This window comes from Lissotriton helveticus, chromosome 6 (genome assembly GCF_964261635.1).
Source record: "Lissotriton helveticus chromosome 6, aLisHel1.1, whole genome shotgun sequence".
Taxonomy (NCBI): domain Eukaryota; kingdom Metazoa; phylum Chordata; class Amphibia; order Caudata; family Salamandridae; genus Lissotriton; species Lissotriton helveticus.
Genome location: NC_136067.1, coordinates 1,679,094,275 through 1,679,113,963, shown reverse-complemented (window position 1 = coordinate 1,679,113,963; position 19,689 = coordinate 1,679,094,275). Strand labels below are relative to the sequence as shown.

At 40.0% G+C, this 19,689-nt stretch overlaps 1 protein-coding gene across 1 annotated transcript in view; it reads right to left on the bottom strand.

Moving 5' to 3' along the window:
- Positions 1-3,970: 3,970 nt before the first annotated feature.
- The window catches only part of LAMP5 (lysosomal associated membrane protein family member 5), a 115,306-nt gene continuing 99,587 nt past the window's right edge, over positions 3,971-19,689 (bottom strand). The window contains exon 6 of the mRNA XM_078647083.1: positions 3,971-6,065. Coding sequence (XP_078503209.1) covers positions 5,887-6,065 — 179 coding nt within the window. The 3' untranslated portion in view covers positions 3,971-5,886. The remainder of the gene's footprint in view (positions 6,066-19,689) is intronic.

Genomic DNA, 19,689 nt, shown 5'->3' with positions numbered 1-19,689 from the left:
TTCAGGAATGTTGCACTTATATCCCAGACAACTCTAAGGATCTGGAGAAATATATAAGCAACATTACGGCAATCCATTATGAAATTGAGTATTTGACACAAGAGAATGCGTGGGAGACAGTTGGCAAGGGTTTTGGGAAAGTTGGAAGCTGGTTTGCCAATTTGGGAAAGAGTTTCCTTGGGTTTGTACTGAAACCCCTCATCATAGCGGTGGCATGTGTGATTGGATTGTGGGGTTTAGTGAGATTGTACAAGTGGTACAGGTCAACTAGATTGGCGAGATCAATGAGAGCGCAAGAGATACGAATGGAGAGGCTGCAGGACAGTCAATACCGCAGCTTGAGAGCGTTGGAAATGCTCAAGCGAGGGAAAATGGCCACAAGCACTGTTTAGAGCGGTTCTTACCCTGAGGATGGTGTAAGGGTGGTGATGACACGGGTCATCAAAGGGGGGAACTGAGAGAGCGCCATTTAAGTGAAATTTGTAGGGGTGCATCATATGTACAAGTAGTCAGCACCCATATATATATAGAGGACTTTAATCATGTTTAGATGCAAGGTGGAATAGAGTACTAGAGTAATTGGGTCTAGAAAACGTGAAGAGCCCATCTTATGATTTGCAAATCCACACTTGCTGTTTTAACATAGAGATGTTGTTGAAATGGAACCTTTCACTAATGAGATTATTTTGCATTCAGATTTGCTTATTGAAATGTGTAATTGTGTTTTTATATACTCGATAATTAGCTTAAAGTAGAAAAATTTATTTGTTTAAGGTTGGAGGCCTAGTGAATCAAAGGATTGCTCACGTAAAATCGTTGGGCCTATAAATCAAGTCGAGGCCTAGTCTATGAAACTCGTGCAGGCCTGTTTGAAAAAGTCTTGCTTAGCATTTAGCTGTGGAAATGTTTTATAAAAGATGCTTTTAGAAAATATTGCAACATTAGTGGAATGTGAGCCGAATAGTATGTATTTCTTTGCAGGTGCATCACCAAGTAGACTGTAGAGTAGAAGGGCCCTTTGTGTATGAATGTTAGAAATACTAGACTCAGACATGGAGGAGTAGACCAGGAATTTCAAGATACAACTTGAAGCGACGGAGAGTCTGAGACCCAAGGACGTTTTAACGGACAAGGATGGAAGAATGCCTTAGTGGAAAACTTTGGAAACCAACACCTTCGAGAGGGGCGTACCTGAAGGCGTGTCGTTCGCATTGTGGGGTTTTTGTATTAGGGACAGTGCCCCGAGGGTAGAGGCAGAGCAGATGGGCTGAGGAGTTAGAGACAGTGGTCGTGTTGGGCAAGGAGCTTAGTGTGGATGAGGAACTCTAGTCTAAGAGAGGAGTGGGCGAACTTCTTTGGGAAGTCCCCACGGCTGACACCTTTTTGTTAGGATGAGCTATTGCTGAGTAGGGATGATACTTAGTATAGAGTATGGACAGACTAATTTGAACTTATGTCTACTATCCCAATGAGTACCAGAACCCAGGTTATAGCAATTTTGTTTAGTCTGATGATTCTGGAATTGATTCTAGTACTATTCATCAGTCGCCTAAGACTTTTCCGTAGAATTATGTTTGTATTAGTACCAGTGTATCTTTTGAACCTCTTGCTGAGGTGCTTGTATCTTCAGTTGTTCTTGGTTATGTAATAAACCTTCAAACTTAGTTTTCGTCAGTGGTTCTTGGGGGAAGCTATTGGGATTTCTAAAAAGTTGTTGATTCCACATGAAAAGATTGCCTAATTCACTCTATGACAGGTAAAAAGTTCTAGTCGACCTGTGACGGGATTTTGGAGAAGGGTAAGCAGACTCTAGAGGTAAAATCCCGCCTTTCCACTTCTATAGGAATTTTCCGCACATGATGCCATTTTGTGAATAACTTCAAGAGTTCATCCTGAAAATAAAACTATTTTGAAATACACAGAAACCATCAGCATGAATATCTGGTTTAGATCTGGTCATTTCCTGCTATTAACTCAGAGCAATTGAAAACATTACCTCGTTATGGAGGAAGATCCTTCTACTACCTGTCTGCGAAGACCTGGAACTCCCTGCTTCTACATCTCAGGCAATCACCGTTGCTGCATCAATTTAGAAAGGACCTCCAGACCTGGCCCTTCAACTGAACTGCTGATACCTCATCCGCCAGCGCCTTGAGACCCTAATGGGTGATTAGTCTCACTTTCCAAGAAACCTGATTGATTGATTGATTGACGTTATCTGCATTGGTGATGTCACATGGGGTTGGCTACCACAACAGTCTCCCTGTGCTTCTTTTGCCTCTTTCGAGAACCAAGCAAAGCAGTGGAAAGGTATGCAGTATTTTGCCAACTCCGCCTAGATTAAGGATAGCCAAAGAAAGTGGTGAAATAATAGATGATGGGATGCATGCCCTTTCCTCTTGCGGGTCTTAATAGACCAGAGTGAGTTGGTGACGAGGGAACATGGATGACAGTCTGGTGTAGTGAACTGATGTATCCCCTGTCAAAATCTCCCACGAAAAGGGAATTTCTATCTATGCTGACTTCAATTCTAATAGGGCTTCTAATAGAATGGCTCTAACCATTCGCTTCCAGGGGGAAAGGGAAAGCCCAATTGATGGGAGAGGAAAGTCACAGCAGGCCAGGTTTTTCATTTGAATGTTTTGGAGGGGAGTAATTTACCAAAAGAGGTGAGGGACTGTGGCAAGGCACAAGTAGTTTTGGGTGTTTTCTGGGATGATGTAATAAATAGCAAGATGTGGGATGGCGGTAGAATAAAAGGCATTTATTTTTTTAATGTTTGTAGCTTTGAGAGAGTTGGGATGGGATTACAAAGTTAATTTTGTGTGTAGTTCCTGTTATCACTGGGGCGGAGATGTTATATACAACCCAATAATTGTGCATGAACAATTATCAATTATGGATAATTTCCTCCTTCGGGTTCCAAGTGACTTTATAGAAAATTTGAGCTTCACCTAGTTATCGGTGATGTCCCTTGGAAACACTAGCTAAAAAATAAAAAAGCTGTTTTTGAAATCTACCCATTCGCAAACCTGTATAGAATCTCAAAGACAGGATTATTTCCATGTTTTATTCAGTAAACTGTAAATGGGAGGGGCTATATTTAATTATGACCAATCAGCATGGCAAGCCATCTGAAGAGCAACCTTGTAATCTGGGTAATAATTTGCAGCCCCTTCTTCCCCATGTCCTCTGTTCCATTGCTCTATACCTATGACCATACTTTATAAGTTCCCTTAATATCTACCACCTTTTCATTAAGTCTGCTAGGTAAACAACCTTGTTATTAGCTTTGGCAATGGTGTAAGAGGTGATGGTTCCTTATGCTGGACCATCATGTAACAAAAAATAATCATATTATTTTCAATTATGAATATATAGAATTCATTAGCCAGAATGGTTTCACCTATCCACTATGCTGATACTGAAAGGTATTACAATTACTGTCCCATTTCAGGTTTTGGACATCGAATGAGCAATAATGCACACATTTACGTGTTTTTCCCTGTTGAGCTTCAAATGTTGATTGAACAGTGTTTTGCTTACACTATTAGCACCAGTTTTTTTCACTGTATATATCCTACGGGAATAACGTGCGGTAAACGCTATTTGGTCACTGGTTATAATCTAGATTCGGCCTCAAATGTGCATTTGCTGTATTTGCTACCAAGTTGAAAGCAGGCCACGTGTGAACTCGCACAATGTAGAAGTGGTGTGCAAAAAATAATAAAGAAGAAAAAAAATCTACTCAATTATGGCCATCACTTTGGTGCTTAAGAAACGCAGTTTAGTATACCACAACCACACGCTCCTGTTCATTTACTAAACTATTTATAGCATCGCGTCCAGGTTAGGGCATAAACGAACACAGACTGACACATACTTTTGGCATCCAGATGGCATTAAGTCTGAAGAGTGACCTATTTTTTTTTATTTTTTTTAAGAAAATCAGAGAGACAGATTTCAGAAATTCAACATGCGCAAAAATGTATATTGTTTATTTGAGGCAGATCCTGAAAATAAACATTCATAAATGAGGGTTTCTACTTTTACAAACAATAATTCTGTGCTGATCCGGCCTTGATTCATTTCTTACACCTTTCACAAAGGTAAACCTTTTAAAGGCCGAAAAAGGAAATTACCTTTGCTGTGAAACAGAAAGTGCCCGCAAACAAGGCTTTACTGTAAATAACACACAGATATAGCTAAAGATGGCGACCGCCGTGAACGCAGCTGTTTATCTATTGAAGACTTTTAATGAGGCTGGGTGCATAGTTCAAGTTGCATTGTATATTACTAGATCTCCAAGTTAATGTTTCTCTCGCTACCCATTAAGTAGCATATTCTAGTGCAGATCTTTTCTAACTTTCTTTGTCCTTTGTGTACATATGAACGCGCACATAGCATGAACTGAAAGCATAGTTATTGATTCACATGCATTCTGCTTTGTGCTTGCATTGAGCTTTTCTCTGATTATGAAATACTATAGTATCTTTCCATACTCTGATTTCAACAGAGCTTTCCTGTGTTCATAAATGATATTATTCACATTAAAGTTCTTTAAATATGTCTATGTTTTCCTATTTATATACATGAATCTCAAACTTAATGTACCAGCTTGGTTTACATGACCTTTGTACCACTTTGACTGGACCAGTTACAATAGGTTTCAACCGGATCCAGTTGCTGGCCACTGGGTGTTCAAATATGTTTTGAAACTGCCATGGAAAAAAATGTCAGTCTTACCTATTTACATTATAAGGTTACAAGCGATGTCTGATTGTGACCATTGGTTTCAATTTGTATTTTCCATTAAAATGTACATTGTTTTTCTCCTGGACGTGTAGGGGTCCATCGCCCAAAAACATGAATGCTGAAATACACCACTTGTGCATGCCAAATGGAAGTTCTCTAGTGCAGCCACATTAAATGAAACAGTTACAATTTTAACTTAAAAAGAGGAACCAAAACATGCTCAAACGGGGCAGTAAAAGTCAACAAAACAATTAAACATAATATTAAAGTTCAACATTGCATTAGTAGGGTAATACCATGCTATGCAACTTCAGAGTTCTTCAATAACTCACGGGTATTCGTAGAAATGGCCCACTGCCATAATTTCATGACATTTAAATCAATAAAATCTGTGCTTAATTTGAGCCGGTGGTTTCCGGTGGCCCCCGGCACTTAATTGGCAACACCGGCACTTATGACAGTATGCCACAGGATGGGCTTTTTGTCTGATTTAGAGTGAGCATAACAACAGGTGTTTATTAATTCAATATACGTTACAAATGACTAATACCTGCCGCCCATGCTAATCTTATAGTTTTGGGGACCTGGAATAGTCTGGATTGTCACACCTGTAGGAGTGTGATGGTTAGTAGCTGCTTTGGTACGGTCATTGATAGCGCTGGCAGGGGCAATGGATGGTGTAGGCAGAAGTGACCTCCAGATGAGGGCCCTGGCACTTAATAATTTACTAATTAAGCACTGGATAAAATGCTATCCTCTGCTGAAGGGAATCATTCTTCTACAGGGGGATATGTACTGACAGTCCTCGAGGGGCGGTCTATGTAAAGTTTCTCCAGCTAACCAAATGATCTTCCATTTGGTCGCACTAAATATAAATATATCTGTTTAATGTGTGTATACTAATGATTGATTGATTTAGTATATTTTAATGGTGCACTCAACATGTAAAATGTCTTTTTGCAACTGCTTGACCTGTTTTGCCCCTCGAGGATCATTAGCAAGTATCCATATCTAACAGTCACAGCAGATACATGGGATCAAAATGGTCATTATATACAAGAAAAAAGTGCTTTTGGAGTGAACTTCCTGGCAAATGTTTAGAATCAAATTGCACAGCTATAAAATACAAATCTAGCCCATGTGCTTGTAGTCAGATCTGTCTTGAGGGATGTGCACTTGGTTAGCTGTTAGTTTGTGGTGAACGTGGTAGATGGCCAGAGTTATCACAATGGCAAATCCTAGGATCAGACCCAAAATCAAAGGCAGGGTTTCTTCAAGCTGTTCCCGCTGGTCCACCGGACATTTATATTCTGAAAGTGAAGAAAAAACTCATTAGATCACCAGCTTTAAAGCAGAGTGAAGATATCTGTGTTTGGGTAACAACGCAGGATAACTGTAAGAAGACCATTGTGTCATGTTTATCATGTGCCTATAACATCTCCTTTTAAGAAGATAAGGTTTGTACTTCTGTTTCAGGGAATGTAGAGTTAAGTAGTACTTACAAAAATTCATTTGCAATAGTTGTGATCCGGGAGATAATTTCTGATAAGTCATGATGCACATACACTCTGGTATAATTTGCAATAACTGAGTTTAAGCTTTGCAAACACAGTAAATCCATTTAAATGGTTCTTAAAAAGGAAATAGTCTGTACTGTCATGCTCACATTTTGGGAAAATATTTTTTCTTTGATGCATTTTTTATATTTGTTCCCTGCCACATGGGCATGGAAGTTTGTGGGGCACCTATGGTGCCCGCCCCCCCTGGCCTCAGAGCTGAGTCCGTGGAGGGATGAGGCCCTGCTAGCGGCCCCCAAAGTCCATTTCCGAAAGCCTTTAAATGGCGGTCAGACTGCCATTGAAAGGCCGTTGGAAAGGGCCATTGTAATCCTGACGGTGGTGCCTGAGCAGGCACCACCCTCATTGTAGGGATTACATTTCGACCGGAGCAGTCAGTCCCTTACCCAGTCGGTGGTCTGACCACTGTTTCAGATGTTGGTGGGACTGACACTGATGTGATGTCGATGTCGGTCCCACCGTCATCCTAATGAGTGTATGAATTGACACAGGCCTGCTTTTTGCAAAAATAAATAAACAATCTTGGCATTTTACAGAGAGTTCTCATGATTATTGTGGAAGAAATTAATTTTCACAAACTGGTAGTAATATTTCAATGGCTTTTTTATTTTCATGTTTACCATGTTGATTACATGTGATATCCTTTATGCAAGTTGCAAAGATTAATAGGGGCCAAGAGAACCGTACCTTACTATTTATTGTCTGTAGTAGATTTGAAACTTTTGCTCAATATTTTTCCCATACAATTTGTTACAACATTTAATGATCTTAACGTTTTTATCATTCAGTTTGAGTTAATTACTGTATTGGGTCTGATTTGGAAAGATGCTATCCAGCTAAACAAATACATATTTTTTCAGTCTGACCCCTACACTAGAAAACCTAGAATACCAGCGAATATATTCTGATGCTTATATGAAAGTTTGTCAGCGTTATGAAATAAAGTGTGCTATAAACCTGTCAGAACGTTTTCTTTGTTGCCTAATCCTATGATTCTTCTGAATTGCATGGAACTCCACTTGTTACTTAAATTAATAACAAGGGCAACGGTTGACATTTCTGTCAATTGCTTGTATTTATCTGTATGTAAGTATTTTAATGTGTTGTATCTATACTATATAAAACAAAGATAAAATTTGCATAAACAGTAAAACTATTTTTAAATCCACTTTTTTGACAAAGCACAGCCCCTTATTGCAAATTTCAAGTCATATGTATGCCTATGAAAATTGTTTAACATAGTATGTGTATCTTTTTGCAGTTTTTATAGTGAAACTTTGACCCATTACTGTTTATGAGAAACCCATATTTGTTATAATAATTCGTTCTTTTACTTGCTGTATAATATCTATACTCTACAGGGCGAATTTACAAAGAATTGCTGCAACTCAGTGCACCAGTAAAAAAAAAACAGAGCCAAATCTACACAATTATAGCACTGTGTTTTTCATTCCACGGGCAGGCACACAATAGGCTGGCTTCCACCAATGCCCACACCTTATACCAAAGTACAAGGGCGTGGGTGATGTCAAGCATAAGTTTTGAGTTGGAATAGGATCCTTCCTGTACAAAATACTATGTTTTGAGATATTTTAACACTTTCATAACTTTGTATTTGTGCTACACAGTACAGCATGCATGAAACTTTAGAAATTTGTTGAGAAAAGAAAAATGTTCTCTAACTTTACACCTGCTTTGAGGAGGCATACGTTTGTGGCACAAATCTCTTTCTACCAAGGTCAGTAAATAGAGATCTGCGCTGATTCAAAACCCATTGGTAGTTGCATAGGAAGTGCCATGAACCATCCATTGTATGCCCCTTGATGAAAAGTAGCGCTAAGTAGTGCTAAGTGCTTAAGGACTACTCTTGAAATACATGCTTTTCACTGGAAAGTAAATCCCAAAATCAACAGTTGGCATTGGGATTGCATCGCAAAAGTGACACAAACCTGTTTCAAAGTGTTGATATATTTGGCACTCTAAGTTTCCAGTTACTGTCTCACCTGTGTCTTTACTTAATGTGAGGAAACAAGAAAACTATATTTCTATGGTAGGAACCTGGTTAGAGCTCATAGCCATTCAAATGTTTCAACTTTTCAACTTAAATAACTGTTGGGTCATTCTGCGTTGGCATTATGTATGTCTTTTATGGTGTACATGGTGATGGGGCTGTGCACTTTACCTGTTTAAATTTACCGTCTTCTACAGATTGTGCATGGTAAGGAAGTGCTAATGTGGGAGAATGATTCGGACACCATCTGCAGGTTTTCCAGTGTGCAAAATTGAGATGCCCTGGATTCAGCCTTTTAGCTTCACTATTCATGCCTTTAGGTCATTCTGTGTGCATTATAGAGGGTAATTGGAGTATTTATTTGATTGTCCTCTCCCATATTGTGCACCTATAGCTGGACACATCTTAATTTCTTCAGCTTGTGCCAATAAGCTAGCTTGCTATCAGTGCTCGAGCTTGTTCTCTATGGAGTGTCACACTTTCAGCTTCCGCCCATTTTTACAGCCATAGCATCTAGAATATCATAACCAACATATTGTCAGGCAGAAATATTGAATCCTAAATATAATCTACCAAAATATCATCAGAGTGGAGTTACAAATAGACAATCTACACACAATGGCAATTTTTTTGTAAACCGCATTTAAGGTACAATATTGTCTTTGGTGATATTTTTAATACTGATTTTCTGATGTACTACTTAGAGCAAAGCAAAAAGCTAGTGCAGTGCTTCCCAAGCTTTTTAGAAGCATGACCCGATTTTAGAAAGACAAGCTGGCAAGACCCACCTTGCTTTACTGGACATGAGTAGGGGGCGATTTTTTGGTGTAATAGTAGACATGCTTTCAAAATGCTGTGTATGACTAAAATACCATACTCTTTAAATTGTTTTGCATTCCTCTCTAACAGAAATTGTTTGTACATGGCACGGCCTTTGAATATATCTTTGATATATCTTTATTGGTCTGTGGTCAAAATCCGTCCATAAAAGTGGCAGATGATGAACTGCACTGAAGTTGGAACACTTTTCAGAGTGGGCTGCAGGACCACTGAAATCCCTGACTGAAATCACAAGGCTAGAAATGTTGGTGTTGATAAAAGTGATTTTAACAAATTTGAAAAACCTCTTCTGTGGCAAAGTATGGGGTAAAGACTTATTTCCATTAGTGTTTTAAAAGAAGGCCCAAGGCTGCATTTTGGACTATATTACCCGTGGCTATCGCCACTTGGTAGTTATAGTTAGCTCAGCTGTTCCATAGGAAAAGTGTTTTTTGTGCTGCTAATAACTTTGGCACCATTTGACGCATCTCCACAAAATGTTTCAAAAAGGTGCCACACTTTGACTAGCTTGTGCATGGAAAGTTTCGAGGTGATCCATCAAGTGGGAGTCGAGTCAAGAGGGGATGCCAAACTGCAAAATCCCCTTGCATTTTCCATAGACTTCTTTAAAATGGGTTGGAGCGAAAACTGATTAACCAAATTACACCACATTTGGCAGGATGCTAGATCTTGGCCGGCAGATTGTGCTTTAAATCTGTTCAGTAGTTTTTGAGACATTAAGCTTAAAAAATAAATGTATATTTGGAAAGCTGGGTCCGCAAGAGTCTTGAGAGACTCTAGCGAGAGCGCCAATGTGGTGTTCTTGGTCTCTGTGTAGGTGTGTAAGTGGCTTTATGGTTGTGTGTGTTTGTGTGTGAGTTGGTCTGAGAGTGAGAATAATTTTTTTAAATTAGGATCTGGATCCACTTACGCATCGCGGATTGACACGAGGGCAACGCTGAGCACCGCAGAGGACCCGCGATCCTAGCACGACCCCCAAAACATTTTTGGGGCAATTTCTTGCCCATAAAGGGTCCCTCATAAGCCCCTCCATCAGTCCTATTGGGTCAGGATACCTCTCTTGATCCCTTATATCCAATTTACTCTTTATCTCTCCCCCCCAGAACCGTATCCCGATTAACATAATGGCAGCTGCAACATTTCTCTCGGGTTGTTGCCAGCCAATCACGGCACTGATGTTAATACGAGGATCCATGGATCCACTCCGGTGGATCAGTTTCTCTAGATATATGTACATCTTTTTCTTTAATATTTCTAAAACTACTGAACAGATTTACACTTAATTACAAAAAGCACTCTTTCTAGACCAAGATCTAGTTCTCTGCAAAATTAGGTGTAATTCTGTTCAGCCGTTCATGTTGTAGTCGTATCTAAAATCCCTTTTGGAAATTGAAGGAAAAAATGTGTTTTCAGACCCCCCTTTTTCCCGTTCCCCCACCCGACCCCAAAACAACCCATAGAGCAGCTGAAGAGAGTGGCAAACTAGTTTTGAAAATTTTGTGAAGAATCGCCAGATGGTGGCAAATTTATTATCAAAACAAAAAGCGCTTTTGCTGTGGAAAGTACGTTTATATAATATTATGAGGCCATTGTCGCACAAATACACTTTGTTTGATGGATGATTGAGATAAAATACAAAATAAACTACTTTAAGGATGCTGAGCTGTGCTGCCTGCTTTTTATACCTGTACGTGAAAGGAGAACCTTTGCCTCTGTGAAATTGGCAGTGAAGGAATGTTTTTAATGTATATATATATATATATATATATATATATATATATATATATATATATATATATATTTTTTTTATATATATATATAGCGCAAACAGTGCTGAGTTGAAGGGCCCTGGAGTGCTTTACATAAGCACCAGATTGCATTACATTACAATACAATACAATACATATGGTCAGATTCATTTTATTTTCAAGCACAGAAGATTATATGATTTGCCCAGAGTGAACCTATATTTCTCAATTTACATGTGAAAGTCATCCACTAATGGGATGTTTGTGTATGATCACATATGGAGATAGTGGGATATAGAGATAGATAGGATAGTGGTAAAGGTGTAGTATGTAGCTCGTGGTGCATTTTGGAGCAAACTGTTGCAAATATATTACTAAAGCTTTGTGCAGTAGCGTAATGTCATTTACAGACAGCACATTTTTCATTGTAAGGGCCACTACATTTGCAAAAAATACTGTTTTACTGATAAAAGTATATAGCTCACAAATGATAATGTGTGGAAATTGGGTTTCAGTGAATATTTATCATTTGTGCATCACCAAGCAAAGTGTCTTGATTTGCTTTGATCCCCTGCAAAATTGTCACATGGATCACTTTACAAACTCTTCTCACTTTGCAGTGTGGTCAAGAAAAGTAAACAACAATCCACTTGTTAAATGAATAGGCAGCAATTTGTCAGAAGACGTAGCCTGATGTTTGAGCTCCGTATTAGAAGCACAGTAAATATGTCAATATTAATACAAAATGTAAAGTCATCTTTATTTATTGCTTTTCATTACCCACCAGTACTAGCGGGAGGCGACTCACAGTTGGGTAGTGACCTACCGCAATTTAGCAGGCAGAGCAGGTTTATAGAATGTTTGCCTAGGAAGGAAAATTATGTGGTTAGAAAAAACCTACATTCTAGTGGCGTAAAACAGGCCCCCACAGACCCCGTGGTGGAAGGGACCCCAAAGCTCCAAAGGCCCCCACAGTGAAGTACTCTGGTCAGAGCTCTCCTGATCGTGTCCGGAGGGGGCCGCTCCACATTTCTTGTTTCGTTATGCCAGTGCTACATTCCCACCACCGAACTGAGGTGAAATTGAACCACAATGTACTCTTTCATGGAAAACCACATACACATCAGCACTCAACTTTTACGTACACCTATACAGGATGAAGGCAAGCAAACCAATTTAGGGACCTTTAACTAGGGAATGTCAATGGGCATCCTCCACTCACAGGTATAGAAACAAAGGCATATGCACCACAACTATGAAACCATTGCCATACCTCTAGCCATGACATAGTCTAGGTTGAGGCTATAACCATGCTCCACTGGCTGGGGGAGTACACACAGAGCAACTCGGGCCACCCAAACACCACATGGATGGCAAATAGCAATGAAAAGATGGTGCTCTTCTATTGGGTGTACATGATTGTTGAGTTCACTAGAGGAAAACAAAGGACTAGCTAGAAAACAAAAATGGACAGAGCAGGATTCAACACATTTTCAAAGATGTACAATGAACTTTCATCCAAGAGCCTTTATTTCTCAAACTGACACATCTTTTGAGGGAATGGGAGGCAGAGAGGCAGGATGCCAGGCAAATTGATTTTTAGAGATGGCTGTGTGGCAGCCGTATGTCTGGAATGGTATTTTGGGAGGGATTAGCTCACTGAGCTGTTACACGAGAATAAAAAGATTAAAAGCAGTTACAATCTAATACTGTATTGGCCACAGAAATGCTGCAATACATACAACAGTTTGCTGCAAGGCTTCTAATTGAATGCAGCACAATTTTAAAATCAATGCCGCAATATGCTGCTTTCGAAAACTGAGCTAAAGGAAATTGTGAGTATGGGCAGCTCATTTAGAGTATTTAGAATAGGGTGCGCATATTTTAAATAAGCTGAGAAGAGATGGATATGTTAATTAGAAAAAGAGATTCAAAGCTGTTCTTTATAAACAAAATATCTGAAGCTATTGTGACAAGACATGGTGAAAGTTTTGTTAAAATGTGCTATGCCTACAATAAGGTGAGGGGTGCCCACGTCGAGCATGCGTTTTTTATCACCTTTTTTAAGATACGCAAGATACGCAAGGTAATTGTGTCCCAAAGGCAAGTTTGACATGTAGCACACATAAGATCTCTTGCTGGGATTATAAACACTATGGAACCTACTATACTTGGTCTTCCTCTTAAGAGAGATCTTCAGTTTTGGAATCAGTATCCACACCATTAGATAGCAGACTGGAAGCTACTAAGAACGGTTGCATTCAAACGGGCTCCCTGTTGGTAGATCTTAGCCCGAAAATAAAGTTTATGGAATTATGCTTAGCAGGAAAATATATGTCATTCTACTGCTGTACTCCTCCGTTAATGGGTTATATTTTCACTGAAATATAGTACCATCTGATGCCACTCTTACTTCATATTCTACAAGAATGGGCAATCGAAATCCACTGACGAGGTAGCTTGATCTGCAAATGGTATTCACTACTAGGCCTATATTATAGAGTGTCCTGGAGCACAACAAGCTTTGTGCAGCCGTCGGTCACTATGGTATTATTAAAGGAGCTGTAGACTTGTGTGCGGCCACTTCTATAATCCTAATAGCCCAGGCACACATGTAGCACCAGCGCTATGTTGAGAGAGTGTTCCAACATTTGAATCGGGGTGTGGCTCTATGTATAGGAGGAGGGAATCACTTTGCCTCAGCGCCCACATCATCAGGGGCGACTGACATTAATGGGCGTGACTGCCATTCTGAGGGGAGGGGTAAAAAGAGGAGATGAAACACTGAGCATTCTTGAGACTCCTTAGCACACGTTTAGTATACCATGTTACAAATATATACATGTGTTTCCACAATACAGTTCGCACATAAAATAAATTCTTATTCCTTTTATTCAGGGTTGGTTGTTGTTTATTTCAGGAGACGTCACAGCCGACACGTGTTTCGTCGTTTTGGGGAATGTAACCCCCGACTTTTTCAAGGCTATTCTCCAATGTTTCTTTTGTTATTATTTGAGGTGATAATTCCAACCCTCAAAGGGGTTCTTGTGGGGATGACGTGGGTATAATGGAATCTTCATCCATGTATTGACCAGAATATTGGTTCAATATTTGTAAGCTTATCGCTGTGTTCTTCTCGGGAGGTTATTCGCCCCTTCTGCTACATCTATGTTGCAGTGTTTGTGAAACACTGAGCAGCTGGAAAGCAATGGATACTTGCTGCTCAGTGATAAAGTTGGCAGAATCTGTGCTGTCTTCTGGGGGGGGAGGAGTTTGATTTCGATTGTGGTCTCATAAGCATGTGCTGAGCGGGCGAGGTCTTCCTTGCCCTGAAGGCATAAGTTACAGCATTAACATCACATTGGGGGAACATGTTAGGTTTCAATGGTATGCACAGGGTTTCATTTGGGGGTGTTTATTTCTAAGGCTTAGGGTTGAGCTAACTGAGCTCCATTCATTTACATGGCAGTGGGAAGGGCATACCAACGTAGACAATGTCAGAAGGAAGGCAACTATTGTAGGGCATCATGAGTTTGAAAGCAGTCTGGAGCCTGGGACAGAAGCACATTCTTTATTTTATGCAGCTCAATGCTACATTTTTCAAAGTGCCATGTAGAGCACACTTGCCCGTAGGGCATGTGGGCTTTACATGTGCACATTTATTTTTTTGGAGGGTTCCCTTGGCTTTGCACTACCTAATTTGCAAGTGCCAATTAGGTAATCACAAATTAGCTAATACAAAACCATTTGCACTTATGGGCAAGAACGAATGGAGTAATATTACCTAAAAGTGATTTGCTGTTTACCGAATCTCTATTACTTAATATTAAGGAATCGCCAAATCATTGGTGATTTCTTACATATATAGCATTTCCTCGAAAACCAAATATCGATTCTGTAAAAATCGCTATTTGGTAATCGCAAAAAACTTATTTGATACATGTAGCATAACAAGGATATGGCAAGATCAGTGGAAACTACCACATATGAAAGCAACATTTAGGGTTATGTGAATTTGAATAGCACTCTTTACAATGCATGCATTTTGTACGCATGCCATTACAACGCAAGTTGTTACAACAAAGCGTTGTTACATCGTATGCCATTACGACACAATCGTTACAACGACTTGCTGGAGTTCAGAATAGTATCATTTACTATTCCAACTCAAGTGTGTGCAACAGAAGGGAAGGTGTTGGATTGAAAATTCACACACCTTCTGCCACCTACAGCAAGTCGTTGTAACGACTTGCATTGTAATGGCATGCGATGTAACAAGGCGTCATTGAAACGACTTGGCTGTAATGGCATGCGATGTATCGAATGCATTGTAAGCGATGTCTCCCGTGAATTTACATCATTAACAACTGGAAGAAGATAGGTTTGTTAGAAGGCTGTTGCGACTTCCCCAATCAACTGCAACTTTCATTCTCTGGTAGGCGTTATCCCTGCTATACATTATTATAAGTATGAATCTGAAACTATTATTTTCATGGGGCCCCATTTGGGCCAATGACTACGCGGCCTCATCTAAAGCTATTCTAAAGAAAGCAATCCTTACTTTGTAATGCTGTAAAACTAACATAATAGTTGCAAGAAGTCACAGCTAGGTCAACAACTGAGCTATCAAAATCACGGGTAATGATCCATGCATCTACAAAATGCTTAGAAGGACCTGGGTGGTATATTCTCTGTGATAAAAATGTATATATGTTAGTTGTAAATGTGATTTCTTTAATCTATGAATAGAACACAATGAGAAAATCCTGCATTAATGGTTATTTCTTTCTTTGTGACTTATCAACATTCTTTATAATATTTGCCATCTTGACAGTAAACTGAGGAAAATATCAAATAGACCTATATTACAAACAAACCCAAATAGGATTTCCTGATTCATATTTCTGGTTGTCAGATTAAATCACATATCTGATCAAGGCTGACCATAACTTAAATATAGTTAGCAGATTTTTTAATATGGTATGTCAAGGGTGGCATGCATAGTCTGGTTTGTATTATTTGTGCATGTTTTAATTGAATTTTCATCATTGAATATTTTTGCTATGAATGGAATTTTAGAAATATACTTAATAATGTATTTTGAATTAATGAATTACTCAAAGTAAATTATGTTACTGGAGTTTATTTATCTTAATTGTTTCTTAATGTAGTTTGTATATGACTTGAGGAGGATTTTATTATTCAAACAGCACTTCTAACAGACTTTGCCATACATAAAAGGTACAAGAAGATCTTGAATGTAATATTTAGGATTGTTAGTAAAAACTGTAGTTACCCCCACCACAAGTGGGGTTTTTTAAATATATTCAGTAGTCACTAAAGTATTTATTAAAGAACCCAGCATGTATAGATTGATTCCTTTGTTAAATGTCCCAAAAAGACTTTCCTCACAGTGATGCTGGTCCATTGGAAACCTGGAAAATTAAGAAATGAATGGATCATCTTGATCAATCAGCTAAGATTTAGGAAGTTAGTTGTACCATGCATTATTGTTGTGCATTAAATTGATGGTCCAGAGTTCCATAACGTCTCCAAAGAGAAAGGTATTCTGCTGTTTTGACTACCCACAGGAAGAATTTGATTGGGTGAAGCATTCAATACTGAGAGTGAAGATACCATCTTTAGGACTGGACTAGGAGTTCCTGTAGTTGTTAATTCCTTTAGCTACTTGCACTAGACTGCAGGGTTACATGAGCGATAGAGGATGACAATTGGTAAGAATACAGTTAGATAATTACCTACACAAGAGTTATATAATAGCTGCTATTTAGTTTTCTCATCATTTGGATGTTCTGATTGCAATAGGCATTTCTATAATGTTTAATGGAAGTGTAGGCAGCCCTTTACTGTAACCTTATAACTCAATTTCCACTGGCCAAAGATTGAATAACCTACAGAGACTCATTTATGCTCCTGTATATTACAGCCAAGTGGAATGACTAACCATAAAAAGTCATAGTCATTGGGAAAATGATGATAGCAGTACATTAGTGCTTCCAATGTGATATAATAAAGAAACCCTCTTCTAACAATTATCTTGGAGGTACATTCTTCCAAATGCTTAAATGGAGTGCTTGAAACAATCATGTTATGAATGCATCCTGTATGTTGGGTGTCTGAAGGTTAACTTTTTTCTAAGATAACTACTCTGTATTTTCTTATATTCTGGTGTTTAAACTTTAAATCATACCCATAGTAATGCATGATACTCATATTTAGGCTAGTGAGGAGAAGTAGTATTTTAAATAATAGAAGGCGTTTGCAAGGGGCATATGTTAAGCCTGTTTTTAGTCACATTTGAATCTTGTTTTCTGCACCTGGGCTGACATTTCAGACACTTTTGCAGGCTTCCTGGTGAGACCGAAGTCCCAGGTAGCCTTGACTGCCACCGCTGCCCGCATTCCTGAATCCCTGAATTTGCGCACCTCACCCTGGTGGTAGCACAAGTCCCAGGGTGCACCGTGCACTTTCTTCCACCGCCGCTCTCGAGGGGAAGGCGCCACCACCGCACTTAAAGCGATGCCTTGCTCCTCGCGACGCAGGACGTTTGAATCTTGTTTTCTGCACATGGGCTGACATTTCGGACACTTGTGCAGGCTTCCAGGTGGGACCGGAGTCCCAGATAGCCTTGACTGCCACCGCCGCCCACATTCCTGAATCCCTGAATTTGCGCACCTCACCCTGGTGGGACCACAAGTCCCAGGGTGCACTGGGCATATTCTCCCGCCGCCGTTCTTGACGGGGAGGAGGCGCCACCACCGCGCTTAAATCGCTACCTCGGTCCCTGCGGAGCGGGACGTTTGAATCTTGTTTTCTGCACCTGAGCTGACATTTCGACCCTTGTGCAGGCTTCCTGGTGGGACCAAAGTCCCAGGTAACCTTGACTGCCACCGCCGCCTGCATTCCTGAATCCCTGAATTTGCCCACCTCACCCTGGTGGGACCACAAGTCCCAGGGTGCACCTGGCACTTTCTTCTGCTGCCGCTCTCGAGGGGGAGACGCCATCACCACACTTAAAGCTCTTCCTCGCTCCCTGCAATGCAGGATAATACACGCAGGCGGCGCACGGGCCATGCCTGGGCCAAGGGTGGGCCCGTCCTTGCCCATCATAGATAGGAAGAGACTGGACTGGGCCACAGCTCTAACATATGCCCCACGTAAGGTATTGCGTCTCTGACCTTAGTCTGTATAATAGGAACGAAGTAGGAAATTGTGTAATCTTTTGTGAAAGTATAAGTTATTCATATATTATTTTGTATTTTATCTAAGTTGACACATTTAGCTATATAACGCTTTAGACAAATTAGAAAAGGGAATTTTATCAAACGCTGACATTCTCCTTGAGCAGGGTAGCCATAATTATGGGGAAGAGAAAAACGTTGAGCGCTTCAAACAAGAGGCAGCCCCAAGAAGGAACTCAGCCATGGCAGACTTTACTAACTACCTAACAGGAGCAGGAGGGGCCATAGAGCGCCAGATATCTTCCGTAGAAGAGGGGATGAAACCAGGACATAATAGCTCAGGAGGTGAAATACCTATAGCACAAGCCTTAACTGAAGGCGCCGTTTCACCCATTGCAGCTTTAAGGTGCACCCAAGTTGAAAATGGGTGCATTGTAAATACATCAGTCAATATATAAGGTAGCGATCTAGAGATTGATACTCAACCGCCAAATAAGAGGGCCAGGAACCCTGATATTACAACATTAGTTATAGGAGAAGTGGATCTAACAAAAAGGAAGCCCCAGCCAAATTCCCATAAAAATACAAACAATAAGGATAAACAATTATCAAAGCAGCACCCAGTGAAAAGAGGAAAACTAACAGAGTGCTAATGCCCATACACATAATGAACTGTTAAAGTTAAAAACCAAAGTCTTGGCCTTAGACTCTTTCCTTAAGGAAAGTTTAAAGAACCTGACACACAGAATTGGTTCAATGGAGGAGCTTCTGTTAAAGTGCCTAGCCAACTTACAGATATTAGGTAATGGGACAAGCATAGGGCAAACTGACAATCGTGGTGATTTTTCAAACAACCAATGGCGCCAAACTACCCAGCCTGTTATTGCCAATTGCGATCCATTACCATCTATATCTGATAACCCTGCCCAACCTACTATTAACGTTAAACTCATTCCACCTCTATCCAATATCCCCACGGTCCCAGTAATCTCTAATACCACCAGCGTTTTAAGGTATGGGAAAGAAAACGTGGAGGAGAATAATTTAAAACGCTTAGAACTACCACCGGCGGCGACTCCATATGTGGTGGTTCTAACCAATGTCCCTACCTTACAACAAGAGGTAGACAAATCGTGGGAGACACTTAGGAACAGGTTGCTGCACTGGCTCGGGGGAAGGACGGGCCTCACCAAGAGGTTATTTGTTGAATTTAAGATAGCTAGGAGAGTAAGCTGGGTGGGTAGGGAACGGAAAAGCTGTCAGGGAGATAGTGTGGTGCTAACCTTTAAAACCCCCTTTTTGGTGGAACAGATCTTGAGCAGAATGGGACGCCAATCTAACTTAGGGAATGGTATTAACATAGTCCCACTAGGCTACTTTTACAGGCCAACATACGATATTAGACCTACTAATGGAGTACCATTAGTTATGCAGCATAGGCATTGGTGGAATATCCCTACACACAATTGTTTTGACACCCAACTAATCTCGAGTCAGTAGATTGACAGCAAATGATAACCCTAAGGCATCATGACAGGCTAGATATAGAAAAGTCA